General features: G+C 39.7%; 1 protein-coding gene across 1 annotated transcript in view; it reads left to right on the forward strand.

Moving 5' to 3' along the window:
• The first annotated feature begins 5,140 nt into the window (after positions 1 to 5,140).
• Positions 5,141 to 17,373, forward strand: part of nmnat2 (nicotinamide nucleotide adenylyltransferase 2) — a 199,243-nt gene continuing 187,010 nt past the window's right edge. The window contains exon 1 of the mRNA XM_052012983.1: positions 5,141 to 5,296. Coding sequence (XP_051868943.1) covers positions 5,212 to 5,296 — 85 coding nt within the window. The 5' untranslated portion in view covers positions 5,141 to 5,211. The remainder of the gene's footprint in view (positions 5,297 to 17,373) is intronic.

Raw genomic sequence — 17,373 nt, forward strand, 5'->3', positions numbered from 1 at the left:
TATCATTGTAGGTGACCTGAATGGCACAAATAACACAAATAATGACAGAGTAATAGGATGACAGAGATGTGCAAACATGAACGGAAATAGAGAGAGGCATGTCCATCTCCATAATATGACCTAATCATTGGTAGAACTTTATTTCAACTTTGTGAAATTCAAAAGCTGACAATGGTGTTCTCCACATGGTAGAGATAAGAACCAGATTCTCCATGTGATGATCAGTGGCAATTGGGAAAGCTCACTGATTGATGTAAAGTGAAAAGCGGAGCAAATGTTATCAGAGACCACCACTTTATGCCAGCCTCCATCATGCTAAGAAGGGGACAAATAATGGACAAAGACATTATGACGTTGACAACCTAGAGTCCTCTGAATTAGGAAAAGCCTTTGATTTGCATTTATAGAAACAGTTTCAGGAATATACAGATCTTGTTGAAGAAGAGGGCTACACAGATGAGGAGATCAAAAAGAAGTATGGCAAAGTGACCACAATCCCTAAACAAAGCAGTGAAGACTGTTAAGGCTCCAAGCAGAAGAAGAGAATTACGTCCAAGTCATGGAATGCCATTGAAACCAGATGAGCTCTGTAGGAAAAGACACAAATCCCAGAGGTCAAAGGACAAATACCAGAGCAAGACTGCAAGGTACATTGGGTTGTCAAATAACCTGTAAGAGTAGAACAAATGTGGCAACTCAAGCAGAGGATGCAGCTGCCCATGGCAAACAAGGAACCATCTAAAAAAACTGAAGTAGCTTATGAGTGGCAAACAAGAGACATCATTAAATATACTCATCAGGGACAAGTAAGGTCAGCTTTTGACAACAGTCAAAGAACAAGAAATGCACCTGCTGAAACACTTCAAAGAATTGCCCATCATGGAGCCACCTAATGAGGAAGCAAACATCCAGAGTGGAGGGCAGAACAAGATCCTGATAACAATACTGACAACCGAACAAAGGAATAAATCATGCAGGCCTCAGAAAGGAGAGAAGGTCATGGTAAGGACAACTTTAATGCAGAGCTGTTCAAGGTAAATCCTGAATTAGTGACATCTATCCTGCCTCCTCTATTCACATTAGACTAGGAAAGGGATGAAATATTAGATGAGTGGACCAATGGGGTTATAGTGAAGGTACCTAAGAAAGGAGTACTCAATAATTAGAATAACTGTATGGTAGTACATTTTTATATGTGCCAAGCAAAGTACTGTGTAAGGTTATAGTTTCACATTTATAAGATGCATTTGATTGAACATAAGTAAGTAAAAAGTCAGAGCAGAAGGAGGTTGTTTGGCCCTTTGAGCTGACTCATCCATTCATTAAGATCATGGCTGACCTTCTACCTCATTGCCGTTCTCCAGTGCTATCCCATATCCCTTGATTCTGTCCAGAAATCTATTGATCTCTGTTTTGAAAGGCGGACTCCAGAGGCCTCCGGGGAGGAGAATTCTAAAGGTTCACCACTCTCAGAGTGAAGAAATGTCTGATCATCTCAGTCCTAAATGGACTACCCCTTATTCTGGAACTATTCTCCCTGTTCATAGACTCCTCAGTCAGGGGAACAAGTTCCCCTAGATCTCACAATGTAAAAACTTTCAGAATTTTTCATGTTTTGATGATATCTCCTAATTCTCATAAACTCTAGGGTATACAAACCCAGTCTGTTCAATCCAAGTCTAATGAATCTTTGCACACTCCCTCCATGACAAGTACATCAGTTCTTTGGTAAGACCAAAACTGTACACAAAATTCCAGGCGAGGTCTCACCAATTGCCTATACAATTGCAACAAGACATTCTAACTCCTATATTCAAATCTTCTAGTAACAATGCTAACATATTATTTGCCCTCTTTTTATTTGCCACATCTGCATGTTAGCCTTCAATGACTAGTATGCAAGCACACCGAGATCCCTTTGAACAGTAGCAGTGCCAAAGCTCTCGCCATTTAACAAATATTCAACTTTTCATTACATCCATCAAAGTGGAATATCTCACATTTTTCTACATTACATTCAGTCTGCCAGGTTCTTGCCCATTCATTCAGATTGTCCATCTCTCCTTGAAGCCTGTTTTCATCACATTCACAATCCTAACCAGTTTCGTTTCATCCACAAACTTGGAAATATGACATTTGGCCCTCTGAATGGGGCCCCAGTACCATTCCCTGCAGCATTCCCCACTAGTTCCAGCCTGACAACCTGAGAAGAATGACATTGTCAGAAAAAAGCAAGCCATTTTTTGGAAAGAGTGTGGCCGCACAGAGCAGATATAATAGGGCACTGCTCAGAATGGCAACAGTATCTCAACAAAAATTTCACAGACTCGAGAATCCTATGGCGCATTCTGTGGCTTAATGTCATCCCTTTGCAAGTACTCATCACCATGACAAGTTACTATTCCAATTTTACATCCATTACTGATCACAGTGAACTCAGTTTTGTGGTTAGAACAGGAATGTGTCACAGATGTGTCATGTGCAAAAGCTTACTTGAATTTTGTTTTAAAAGGCTTGCTTTCTATAAATTTAAAATTATTCCAGATGTCAAACATAAAATTAACACGGAACCGTCTCCGACTGCAGAGGCTTGTGGGTTATTTTCTAAATTACATCCCACTGTAGGCTTTAGGTTTCTGCCTGGAAATTGTATTTGTTTGGATTTGTTTGAAGCATTCAGTAACTGCACAAAGATCTAAGCTAAAGCCCGATCAGTCCCCAATAAAGTATCGTGCAGATGCATACAAGGTAAAAGCATCTGGACTTTTCTGAGATCACTGCAGTCTGCTCTCTGGTTCTGCACTGGTGTTGCAAATATACAGTTTTAACCTCGTTCGTTCCAGGCCCGTTAAGGTTCCTCAATTTAAATTCACATATTCTGTTCGCTTTGTTTAAATATAGAAGTAAATTAACACAAACTGTGTTTGTCATGCACTTGTCAGTGCATTAATTTAGCAGACTGTGATATCACTTCAAGCACAACACGTAGAATCAGGGAGCGAATCATGACAATATTCTGAAATAACATGTCGCATATGGGTCTGAACTGATCAATTCCTTTCTACAGTTGCTATTAGAACCCAGCCTCACTCGGCAGTGATGTCCTCTGTCAATACTGCATATTGTTCTTCCCTAATCAAACCCCGGCCTGAGAAATATAAATAACCTTATTTCTTACATTGCAAAGATGGGTTTCACTTTTGAAATGTCCCACAGCCATTGATTAAATTCAATGCCATTTTCCATGGGACAAAATATTACCTAATGTAATCCCATTTTACGAGTTGCAGATTTGGGTTGCCCTGTCCAAAATGGATTATTGCATTGCATAAATTTAAGTATTCATTCAGGAAACATTCTAAACCAAGTCAGGATTTCAGTTTTCTTTCCAATTCATGTCAGATATTGAGTAACCACTCTGAAAGTACTTGTTCGCAGATGTTCACTCAATCTAATCAGTATGTGAATGGGAAAATTTATTCTTGTGTTCAATTATTCCCGCTATAAAGGGCATAGAGCAAAAGCAAATAGATGCTGGAAATCTGAAACAAAATCAGAAACTACTGGAAAGACTCGGGAAGTCAGGCAGCAAATGTGGAGGAAGAAACAGACTTAGAGTTTCAGGTCGATGACCTTTTATCATAAATACTTATATAGAAGCAAATGATGCAGCACTTTAAACAAAAATCACTCCAATTACTCTCATTCCTTCGTATCTGGACAACCATGTTTTATTTTTCCTTTTCAAATACGTATCCAAATCTCTTTACAAAGTCTAACTGAATCTGCATCCACCGCCATTTCAAGTGGTGAACCAAATCATTACACTTGTTGCAGAACTAACATTTTCCCCATCTGCCCCCACCACCACTCCGCCCCCCCCCCCACTCCGCAGGTTCTTTTTGCCAGTTATCTATCTGTGTCAAAAAAAAACTGTTGGAGGAACTCAGCGGGTCGAGGAGCATCTGGAAGAGGAATTGTCGACGTTTTATGTCGAGACTCTGTATCAAGACTGAGTGTTGGGAGGGAAGATGGTCGGTATAAAGAGGAGAGGAGGAGAAGGGGTGAGACAGGGGCCGGTAGGTGATAGGTAACGTGGTGGAAGAGCAGTAGAAACCACCGAGGGGGAGCAGTGAGAGAGGGAATCACAGAACCCCGCCCCCCCCCCTTTCCTCTTTATACTGGCCACTTCCCCTCTCCACTCCCAGTCCTGATGCAGGGTCTCGACCCAAAATGTCGACAATCTCCCCCACCCACAGATGCTGCTCGACCCGCAGAGTTCCTCCAGCAGATTGTTTATTGCTCCAGATTCCAGCATCTGCAGTCTCCTCTGTCACCTATCTGTGTCCTCTGGTAACCTTCTACCACTGGAAACAGTTCATTCCAATTAAACCCTATCAAGACCCTTCATAGTTGTAAGTGAATTTTGAACACCTCTATACAATCCCGACTCAGCCTTCCCTGTTTCCTTCCTGAAGCAGAACTCTATTATTCCAGATCCCATTCTAGTTAATCTGATCGTGCGTCGAGGTTATTCACTCCAAACAAAACGTTTTATGAATGCAGGTGCACGGGGAATAAACCCGGAGAGTGCTTCACGCAAGAGTGGGGGTTGAAAAGTCTTAACGCGGGAATCAAATCAATAAAATGCCACCCAACAGTAATGATCAAAAAAGGAAATGCTTCATGTGAACATGTTATGTCCACTTCGTAGCTTTTTTAAATGGCACTTCGACAATTTCCGCTCTTGTTTTTGTTTATAATTTAACGTTGAACTCTCACTGAAGTGAGGAATGCTACCTGGGGTTTGTAGTTCCTTACTCGTGGTGATGGAGGAAGATCCGTCTAGTGAAAATACATCTCCCGGAGCAGTCAGCGTCTCCGGGCCAAACTCCGTGTGGTGGGGGAACGAGCCAGCACTTCTGTTCATTATTTTTGACGCATTTTGTAGCAAAAGAGCTCGGAGGTTGAAAGAGCGAGAATGCAATCTCAAGGGTTAGTGCCTCCAGCCAATCTGCTGCTGAAATCCCCTGGCCTCTGGCGGTGGATGCAAACGGGGACACCAAACAAAAAATAAAGAAATAAATAATCAATGGATGACGCACTGTGTGCGAGCGGCGAGCCGTCCGAGGCTGTAAAACGATCTGAAGCTCGCCTCGCCCTGCAGTGAACGCGAGAAAGGCGGCGAGGAGCGCAGGGCAGCAGGACAGCATGGCAGAGCCGACCAAGACACACGTTATCCTGCTAGCCTGCGGCAGCTTCAACCCCATCACCAAAGGACACATTCAGATGTTCGGTGAGCATTTCCTGTCTTCACATTTTCATCGCAGCTAGTGTTTCTTTATAAGACCAGTCTGACTCTGAACGCTACCCCAGAAGAATTAAGAGATTCCTCAGTAATTTATTGATAAAAGGTTGTGTCTGAAGAAATGATATTTCAATGAAAGGGCGTTATTTATAAATAGTTTGTCCCTTCAGACCAGCTGCCTTCCTTTGTTCGCTGTCCAAGGCGGGTGGTGCTGAAACATACGGGCGACAAACACCGGCTCGACCCACTCCGCTCCGAAAGGAAAAAAGCCAACTTCAGCATCGTACCATTTACACACAGCGGTCAAAAATATTATCAACGTCGCTCTATTAATTAGTCTTTCTGCCAAGTGCCACTGATATCGTTCACGCCCAAGGAGAATATATCGATCTAAATGGTAAACAGGGAGCGAACAGCAGCATCCACGTGTCTTTTTATGCAGAATATTTTTTGCAATGCTTGGCGTATTTTCCATTTCATTATTTTATCTATATTAATTTATTATAAGCTTATATACTCTGTATGGGCAAACTATAGAATGTCTTGCCCTCCGTGTTGTTTTGTAAGATTTATTATATGAAAAGTTAACTGCGTGCGTGTTCAATCACATCTGTTGTTAAATTGGGTTATTCGGGGAACAGTCGCTCCGCCGGGGACTCCAAGTGCTGTGAAATGGGTTGGATGGGGCCGCAGTGAGCAGTCCCGTGGACACTGCAGTTGTCGAACAGTTCGGCGGAGGAGGACGACCTCCAAACTTGATTGTTTATAATCTGTTCGGTTTGGCTGAATATGCTTGGGCCGGACTGTGCTTCAGCACTTTTAGCGTGAGGAGACATGACGTTCATTACTTTGAGTTTGTATTTGGATCAGAAGCAACAAGGAGATTTTTTTTCTGTTTTGCATTGTGTGTATGATGGAAGGATTGCCCTTTTTTTTGGTTAAATAGTGGATTGTGGAAGTTTGATTGTGAACCGTTGAAGAAAAAGATGAATAATTGAAGGTAGACGCAACGGCAGGAAAGCTGCCATTGCATCTGTAAATACCGGTGTTACGGCGGTGCACTTGAATAACGGAAAGCAACCACAATGGCTCAGAGGCAGACGAGCTTTCTTGAATACTTATATGACGCGCTTGACATTCCAGAGAAGTGGAAATTTCCAGTGAATGGCGGGAATAGTAAAGCTGTAACAACGCCACCGATCACTGGAGACACTCACTGTCTCTGTGACACTAATAACCATGGCCTGGAAAACAGGAGGGTTTGTTTTGCTCGAGAATAAGAAATGTCAAAATTGAAGGCGCTTTCACCGCCGCTGGTATTCTGTAAATGCATTGTGCAGTACATATCTGCTCCTGCCTTTGACCAGGCTGTCTCTCTCATGACTTGGGAATTGAAATAATTGGCTGCCATCTAAAATCACAGGGGAACACGTTTTGCTGTGCAATTTTCTGTCTATTTCAGAGAAGTTTCTGCGCAACATCTCTGACCAGAAGGAACGTGATATTGTTCAGGGTGCCTTTAATGTTGAGCAAGCAGGGCATTAAAGGTCCGGTTCGGGAGAACCATGGCAAAAAATGGCTGCTTTGCATCACGCATGTAGTCATTACAACGTAATGACAGGAATCCATCATATGTATTCAAAGGAGTTTTGTCAACTATAATAGTGGGACGGGAGAATGGCCAGGGTGAAGATGGTTTTGGATATTATTGCAACAACATTCTTGGAAAATAGATTTAGAATGAGAAGATGAGGATGTAGGATTTTTGGTTAGCCATGAAAGTAGCAAACTTTACTTTGGGGAGAGCGTCTGAATTTCTATTGAAGCTGGACGACAATTCTATTACTGTGCACAGCTGCAGAAGGAAGTGTTGACAGAAAGCTTAGGAAACGGAAAGAAAGGAGGAATGGCTGCGGGTGTCACAACTCATGAGGTGCAGTACAGTACCTGCATGTGCTGAAGTGTGCGTTGATGCAGAATGGATTTGTTATTGCAACTTAGCCAAGTTGTTTACGAGCCGACGGGTTTCAGATTTTTTTCAATGCCCGGTGGAAGTGAGCACCATTCAGGGTTGGTCAATACAAAAGGGCCGAAAATTGGAACATTTGGGTAGAAAAGTGAATTTCAAAGTGAATTATTTATCAGTCTTGAGCTAATTCATATCTTTCACTGATCTGTTTATCACGTCCCTGCGGCCTGAAATCGAAGTCTCTCTCGAAGGAAGGTGGCTTAATACTGGGATAAAATAGAGTTGTTATTACTTTGACAGGTATATGCTTACATGTTTCTTGTTCTTCAGAGTTCTTTTTGTTCTTCTGAGACTTCAGACAAAATTTGCCATAAAAATTTGCCATTGGCTGGTGCAAAACTGGGGAAATTGTGGTTTGTACCATATGTGAGAAGTTACCTCCTGGCAACATTTTAATTTCATGAGTTTTTGTTAAAGTTTTTTTGATCACAATAGCAAACGCAAAATTAAATACAAAGCCTGGAGAAACAACAGGAGGTTACAGGTTCTGGATTGGATGTGATACCATTGACTATTATTGCTTTGAATTTAAAAAAAAAGACTAAAATTTTTGAAATAGGTCCATTAATATCTGCTTCAGCTAATTTGATTATTCGGATTAAATGGACCACAATTTAATGACAAATGTATGGTTGAATATTATCAAAACTTGACAACCAAGTTGTTAGAATTTAGAAGAAAACCAAACCTTTTAATTCTTTCAAAGAAACAATAAAAGAGAGCACGAGTTCCTACATTGTCAGCAATTCCTCTCTACAGTGATAGAATTGCTTGTCCAGCTTTATTAATTTGAAATGTTAGATGTGGGAGGGCAGAGAAACAGGATGTATTGCAGAAGAAATCACAACTAGGTTGCGGTTTAAAATAATTCCAAAATACCTTGTGACTGGAATAATTCAATATAATATAAATGATATAACTAGGGACATTGTTTATGCTGTTGGGTGATGTACAAACTACTGGGTGATGTACAAACTGAAACTTCAGATTTTAGGAGATGCTTTCTCTTTCTTTGTAATTACATTGAGGAATTAGCTGAGAAAAGGGGAAGACGGATGTATGCTATTGTCACAATGATCTGAAGAAATCAAAATGTCAACAGCAGCTAGTTTCCACTTACATATGCACTGGCTTGAAGTGCCTTCGCATTTGTGCTATGAAAATCCTTAATGAAGGTGCAAAAAGATTCATCTTTAAGAAATTTGTGATCTGTAATTTTAGGGAGGTAAAAGAATTGAGTGTGTAACACCCAGATTACATTTGTCTTTCACATACAAATCCTCCCCACAAAATTGGCTCCGCCTCCCAAGTATCCTCAAATCACACTTATTTAGGGATATCAGCATTGTGGCCAGAATTTTCAGCATTCTGACAAAGGGTCACAGACCAGAAATGTTAACTATTTCTCTTTCCACAAATGCTGCCTGACCTGCTGAGTTTTCCAGCATTTTCTGTTTTTTATTTCTGACTTCCAGCATCTGCATTCTATTTTTTAAATTTTTATTCTCATTGAGTCCTGCTATGTATCCTTTTTTCCCCTTTGAAGGGATTATTTGTGAACTGGATATGTCACTTTTAAAAAATCAAAGGAAAAGATACCCATTTGTAGATTTGCAAACATGAATGATGAATTGATGAAAATAAATTGACCCTTAAATTTTGGATGTAAAGAATAATATTTGACCAGGCTTGACATTCCTTGATCCCTGGTAGTTTATGGTATTCTTCCTGATTTATGCTTATTTGCACTCATTTTAAGTTCAGACAAATGAGATTCAGAAGATATTTGGCACTAGTGGAAGGGCACAGCCTCAGGCACACTTCCTGCACAGTGCTCATTGGTAGACCACCTTTCTGAAATAAATTAGCCAATAGTTGGCTTCTATTGGCAACAATGAACTCAGATTCCAACCATTTGGAAGAAATGTTGCAACTTAGAGTCAAAATATAGGGGAAAAGGGAAAAGAGGATAATAAAACTGCAGAGCTATTGGTTTGAATCTTACAGTTTATTTTCAATGATTGAAAATCAAAAACACTGCAGATGCTGGAAATCAAATAAAAAAACAGAAAATGCTGGGAAAAAACTCAGCAGGTCAGGCAGCATCTCTGGAGAGAGGAAACAGCTAACACTTTAGGTCATGATCTTTCATCGGAATTTGATGATCATTTCTTTTGTTCTGATCCCCCTGAGGTTGCAGATTTCATGGCTGTGGGGTAATTTGGAATGAGAAACAGGTTTCTCCCTAATTAAAACAAGTGATCAAATGTCTTATGGTTAACAGGTTGCTGTTAGATTGTCCGTCATGCATTGATCCATGAATACGAAAATAAAATTGTAGGAAGACTTGATCTGTTAGAGGTTTGAAACCAGAGTGTTAGGACTTCTTGATTTATTTCTTAGTGATTTCACAGATATATATGACAAATGGTGACAAACCATTAATATTTAGCTGCCTTGTTTGGTGTCCACTGTGTTAGGCTATAGTTTGATCCTTCTTGTCACCAGCAATGGAGTAAGCTAAGTTTTTACTTATCCTGATTATTAACTAGGCTTTGTTTGCAGAGTTATTATTGTAGCATGGGATACAAAGATAGTGGTGATAGTTTGTTTTGTGTGAACCAAGAAAGGGTTCTAAATTCAGAATAGACTCAGACGACTGAACCAGAAATTTGTGCAACATCTGGGAAAATAATGGAATGAAGCCACCAATAGCTTCAGCTCATTAATTTTGCAAGCAAGTTGAGTGATGATTCAGCACTAATTTTGTGAGAATCCTTTGAGTTGGGTCCAAGTCTGAACACAAAGAAGCTTTTAAAAGTTGCAACAACATATTGTCCATGATATTTTGGAACAAAGTTCCATTGTTTCCTTGTGAACTTTCTTGAATAAATAATTTGATTTCAATGAAAATCATAAGGGTCTGAGCAAACATTCACCATAATCATTTGTATTGTGCAAAAATTGTAAGATCAGGCCACATATTGGGTTTGGCAGCATATTGACACCCTTCCTGTGATCTCCCAGTAATTCACAGTGAATAGCAGTTTTTGTGCAAGGTACAAAAGAGCTTGGCGTTTCAACAAATAAAATAAATTTTACCACCCAAGAGAAGTAGTACATATTAGAACTGGCCCAAGTAATCTTTGACAGTGAGGCCATTTCCTTGCATCCAAGGAGCTGAAAACATGGAAAATTCATAGGTAATTTATTGCATCAGAGGATAGCACAGTGGTTCTATCTGTTGGTATGGACCATGTGCATTGCTCAAGGCAAGAAGAAAACTTGATGACAGTAGAAATACACTTGAAATGTGTCCTGACCAACAGACCACAATCAGTAAGGATAGGCAGCAACACCTCTGCCACAATTATCTTCAACACTGGTGCCCCAAAAGGCTGTGTCCTCAGCCCCCTACTTTACTCCCTGTATACTTATGACTGTGTGCCTAGATTCTGTTCAACCTCCATCTACAAGTTCACAGATGACACCACTGTAGTGGGCCAGATCTCAAATAATGATGAGACAGAGTACAGGAAGTAGACAGAGAGCCCAGTGACATGGTGTCATGAGAACATCTGGTCCAACCAAACAGATGCTATGGCCGAGAAAGCTCACCAACGCCTCTACTTCCTCAGGATGCTAAGAAAATCCTATCCAGATGCATCACAGCTTGGTATGGCAACTGCTTAGCCCAAGACCACAAGACATTGCAGAGAGTTGTGGACACAACTCATTTCATCATGAAAATTAGTCTCCCCTCCATGGACTCTGTCAACACTTCTTGCTTCCTCGGAAAAGCAGCCAGCATAATCCAAGACCCCACCCATCCTGGATATTCTCTCCTTTCCCCCTTTCATTGGGCAGAATATACAAAAGCTTGAAAACACACAGCTCCAGGCTCAAGGACAGCTTCTATCATGCTGTTATAAGACTCTTGAACAGACCTCTTGTACATTAAAGGTGAACTCTTGACCTCATCATCTATCTTGTCATAGCCCATGAATCTTATTGTCTACCTGCATTGCACTTTCTCTGTAACTGTAACACTATATTCTGCATTTTCTTATTGCTTTTTCCTTGTACTACCTGGATATAACTATGCTTTGAAATGATCTGTATGGATGGCTTGCAAAAATGTTCTCACTGTATCTCGGTACATGTGACAATAATAAACCATTTTCATTTCCATCTGTATTTTATTAGCATTAAAGTACTTGGGGATATCTTGAGCTTGTGAATGCAGGTTCATTCACTCTATTCATGTATTTATATGTAGACTCCGGCACAGTGCTGAATGGTTGAAATTGGAACATTGTAATAGGTTGGCATGCTTCACTGTTGCTTTGGTTTTGTGCCTTGCCAATGTCATTGCTGTGCAAACCAGCCTGTGAACATGCATGCTGTGTCAAACTCCATTGAGAGCATTATCAGCTTTGATCCAATCAAGTCACGTGTGAAAATAGAATTTTCAGGCAAGCAACCTTGAGTGCAGTTCCTTCATCTGACTAATGGAATGTGAAGCTTTAGTATTATACTCTGATAGATCAGCAGAAGTAACTTACTTCTCTGTATTTATTTAACAGTCCGTTAAACCTTTCTGAGACTTCAAAATATTCTACATTTATTTGAAAGTATCAGCTCAAGTGGATGTAAAGTATCTTATGTTGCTTATGTGCAGAGTTCTCCCAGTGACCTGGTCAACACTCCTTTCTCAAATGATATCACCAGAATATCAGATTATTTGCTCATTCATTTTATCTGCTGTTTATGAGACCTTGAGGTGCACAAATTGTCTGCTATATTTGCCTACATGTCGCTAATGATGGAACAAATGAAAGTCATTGTGAACATTTTTAGGATATCCCAGTAATGTAACAACATAAATAGAGGGCAATCTTTTTAGATCTTGATGTGGTACTGATAACTATATTATCATTGAGCTGAAACTGTATGAAAATTTCCTCAATAAATGAAAGACATGTTCTTTAAGGCACATTAGAGGAATTGAAGCTGAATTCTATGAAAAGATATACAATGCTGTAAAGTTTGTGAATACCTGTTCTGAGGGTTTTTTAGATGTTATTCTGAAAGGTGCTTGTCTGATGTAAGCACTTAGAGAAGAGGGGCACAGTGTGGAAAACCAAAGGAGAATCCTACTTTCTGTGTCTGAAGTCAAGTTTACAACAGATGGAAAAATATTTTCCACCCAAGATTCTTCACACATATCACATTTTAGCTTTCAAGTTAGGAGAAACTTCTCAATAATTTGGCACCACTTAGATAACTTGAGAAGACAGACTGATAGCACGGTCTGGAAATCACCCGTAGGGTTGGAGCTAATGCTTCAGATCAGAATTCTAGTTTAAGGTAGGCCATTTAGAAGTAAAACTGGCCTAAAATCTCACTGCAGACCATTTTATTATGGAAGGGTCTACTGCTTGATTTCTCAGTGGAATGTGCATTGATCCACACTGGGTGAATCAGATGGGAGTAATCTTGAAATCATGTACATAATTGAACAAATTTAAATGCCTTTTATTTTACCATCTTAGGCCCTCTTTAGTTATATTTAAAGATCATTCTGATTATTGTAGATTGATTTTTTTTGATTGGATGGAAAAATCTAAAATATGTGATACATCACTCACGTCCATTCATTACCCTTAATTTGGACTATGGAGTTATGGATCAGTAATGTGATCTTGATTTTGCATCGGAACTATAGATCTTCACATGTCAAGAATTAATGCATTTTCTAGAATATTCCATCAGCAGATGGAATTCACTCTTTCACATCCTTAGTTCTAGGACTACAGTATTAGGTGGATGGGTCAGTATAAATAACTGTTTCACGAAGTGTACCTGGATTCAAGCCTTCCTATTATAAAGGACTATCCCAGTTCTCCTGTATTTCTTGCAAACTTCATTTAATCTCACCCGATAAATAGTGCCAAAAACAATAATTTCACTAACATTAGGGAGTCGAGAAATGGAACCAGCACTTGGTGATTGGAAAGTAGACAACTTGGCCCAGACTTACAAAACAATAAGTGGGGTGACCCCAAGGAACTGAGAAGGCCCTTATATCTGGACTAATTTCATATTGCTTCCTGACAAAAAAGGGCTAACAAAAAACTGATTTGCAGGGAGGATATTTTTCTTTAGAGTTCTTCAAGGACAGAATGTATCTGGGAAAATATCATTTGCACCTTAGGAACACAACACGGTGAAAGAATATGGGGATTCTGACAGGGTATCGTGTAAACAAAAATAGGATATGTCTGCTTACACGCAATGACTTAGAATCCAAATTTGGCATGGATTTTGTGATATAAAGCACAACATAAAGAGCACAAATCCCAGTGGAAGATGATGAGAATGCCAATGCACTCTGCTAATAATCTTTAGGGTAGGAAAGCTTCAGTCCCACACCAATGCAGTTGGATCCTAAGTGTCCATGAAGTGACCTAGCCATCCATTCTGCTGCATAAAATTATAGCAGGAAGAAGACCCACCAGCATCGCAAGTAACTAGAGAATGGCAACAAATACCTATCTCAACAGTGGCACCCACATCCATGCATGAATGGACAATAATAATAAAAGTGGTGTTTACACCTCACACGAGCTTCTATTGACTTTACAGTTTTCCATCATCTTCTATATCCTTCAGTTTCTCCTCAGTGGAAACATCCCAGTCAAATTCCTTCATAATTTTAAAGTCTTCGATCAGCCCTTCTGAGCAATTTTTCCTGATAGTTGCCCAATTTCACTTGGTGGAACAGTAGAGTACCAGCATTTATCTGAAAGCCCCATGGTTGGAAGATGTCAACAGAGGTTCAAACGTTGCTACGAGTTGTTGTTGGAGTTTGACAGTTGAACTCCAGGGCTGGATCCTACCTTGTGGTTCTCTCCAAATGTTTGGCTGATGTGATCATGGATTAATTTTGTTTGTGCAAAATAGATAACCATCTTTCATTACAAATGCACACTGTGGCTAAAAAATAGAATCTACATCATCCTTTAAGATTATCTGTCAACAGAAAGAGATGAAACGAATACCAATTGGTGAGGATGTTCCTCAAACAGGCCGATGTCAGCCTTCAATTCTAAGTCACCCTCTGGAAAAAGTTATAACCCATTTTACTTGTGTGAACCTAGTAACGTCAGCAATCAGTCAATCTTTTTACTCACAATAATTTGATAATGACACCAGCTGAGCCCACCCTTGCCACTGTTACCTGGCTCTCACCCCCATTATTCCAGATTTCCTAGGTACCTTACTATATAAATATGTTTCTTTGCATGTTATTTAAGTGTCATGCCAGAGAAGTGCGATTACACCTGGGACTAGCAAACAAAGCTAAGACTCTTCTCAGTTTTTAAGCATGTGTGGAAAGTTGAAAGGTCAAATATCTGGTAATGGAATAAATCACCTTTTCCTAACACAGAAGATGCTAGTCATGAGATCAACTGGCCGGCAAGCATTAGAGCCTATGTGCTTGGATATTGTCCATATCTCTGACCTGCACAAGCTGATATAAAGTACCCCTATTTATGTATGAGGTGAGTGGAAGATTAAAGTAAATCCTGTATCATGGCCTGCTAAATGACTGTTTCAGGGATGATGGGAGAGGCAGGCCCTGGGTTCAGGGCCAGTTTCGGACATCAGGACAATAGAAGGGTAAAGGTAGAGTTGGCCATTTCTGACTTGGGATCTGTCCGGGTTATGAGCAGTTCACAGGAACAGAATCCTGCCATAACCTAAGGGAGGACCTGTACACAGTTCAGCCACTTATCCCATTACTGCTGTCTAGTTGTGATCTAATGATGCAGTGGGTTACCTTGGGCTTTCTTGGGCACTGTTGCTTAGCACTGGATTATTTGATATTCTCTCCTAAATTTTAAATATACTGAATATTTTGTTCCATGTTGGTGTATATTGGGCTCAAAGGTGATAATGTTTGGAAGTAGAATATTTCCCCATTTCAAACTGCCAATGTTGGCAGCCAAGAAGGACCACTAGAAACAGCAAAAGAAAACTATCCTGGTGGGTGCTACACATACTTCCCCACCACAATAGGGCATTTACGTTTCCCATATCCTTGAACATTACTGACTCTCTTGAAGACATTGTCTAAGAAGGTGAAATTTAGAGCTCTGCCTGCTAAGACATGAGAACTGTTGGTCTCATTTGAAATATGATGCTTAAGGGTGGTAAAGATCAGAGACTATTCATTCAGTCTGTGTTGAATCTGAGCTTGTGTCATATGCACCAGCTACTTCCCCTTATAATACATATTTGTTTATCATCCTTTTTAAAAGAAGGACTTGTTAATCTCTGACTAGGCAGTCAATTGTACTTCCATTCTTAAAATACTGGTGAAGGAGATAATTACTTCTTGGCCAGACCACCATCTAAGATCCCCATCATTGTGTAGAACCAAGCTCCTGTCTTTTTTCCTCCCATTATCTCTTACTTAATGGAAAAATACTATGAACTTCAGAACACTGTCTGATTCACAAGCCTCAAATTGCAAAGGAACTTATTATTTCCATTAGCTCCTTACCAGACTTCTGGTCATTGTTTGCTGACCAAATGGATAAATTCATAGCATTATGTAATTTATTTTTTAAATCTTGCTGATTCTCTTTATAAATTACATGATATTTGAACATTCTTGGCTGCTCTGATTATATATGTTCTCTAACTCTAGTAGCTCTGTGCTTTGACTCTTGGGGCCCATATTCCTTGTCTTTTTTCATTTGTCCCTGTTTTTCTTAAGTTATCATCTTCAGTCAGGCAGAACAGTATATTAAAGACCAGCACATTCTAACTGCTGAGGAGGTGTACTTCTTTGCCTCATTTATTACAGGATGCATTATACCTTGGGACCTTCAAAACGGATTTGTAATAATTACGTGGATGTAGTGCCAGATTACATTGTGCAGAAATGGATTGGTGAAAGAAAACAAGTTTTCTTCCAATTTTTTTTAAGAAACTAAATCTTTCTAAGATAAACAATTTGTTTATTTAACAAACATTTAATCTGGAACTGCTTGTGCATCATCCCAAGCATTTTGCAATGCTTAATTCACTGCATCTCTGGAGCCAATTTTCATCAAGGAAAGAAATGGTTTTAAAGGTACCTGAAACATCTCTGAATAATCATTGTATTTTGCACTAAGGATGTTTGTGCACTGACACTGTTATTACTGCTGATAGTATCCCGAAGGCTAAGGTCATCAATTGGGGGATAACTTTACTTGCACAGTCGAAAGAAATGAGAACTGTTGGTCACATTCGAAATATAATGCTTAAAGGTGGTAAAGTGTTATGACCTTACTGAAAGCAAGGTCACAACACTTCCTCTGCACATATTCAGCAGCAATATTTTAATATTCCACTTTCCTAGTGCCTGGAATGGCTGTACATTCCCCAACTTTGCTTCCAGTTTAAACAAATTGACCTAGTCAGTCAAGAGTCTAATGGTAAGGTTTCTGAATTAACTATCTATGGCTTGTCATTTAGTTGAACTGTACATTTTTAAATCTCTTGTTATTTTTTTTTCCTATTTTTCTGGATTGAAATAAACTTCTGGGTCCAATTTTTTCCCACTGATCTTTTTTCTAGTTTTTCTACATTGGAAGTAAAAACTGAAATAAAACCAGTTAGCAAAATAAGACCAATAAAATACTGGTTTGGAAAAGGACTTTAATGATAACCTTCTGCTGCTGTTGCTGCCAAAGCCTTTTACTGAAAGCCTGTCTTCTACTCTCTATTTCTGTCCCTCCAAACCAGCCCTGGGTGGATCCACTTCTACCCAAACTGGACTGTGTTTAGTATAGGCATTCTTTAAAGATCTGAGGCAAACTTGTAATGCTCCAGTTTCATTATTTCTCTGTGCTCAGCTCAGAGGGCTGGGTGGAAACAAGGAGCAGGTGATGAGAAAGCAAAGGAAATTTAAACAGAACAAAGGCCTTGACTCCCATCATTATGTCTGAACAGTGTTGATCAGGGAACTTAAGATTGT

Source organism: Pristis pectinata, chromosome 3 (assembly GCF_009764475.1).
Source record: "Pristis pectinata isolate sPriPec2 chromosome 3, sPriPec2.1.pri, whole genome shotgun sequence".
NCBI classification, from domain to species: Eukaryota; Metazoa; Chordata; class Chondrichthyes; order Rhinopristiformes; family Pristidae; genus Pristis; species Pristis pectinata.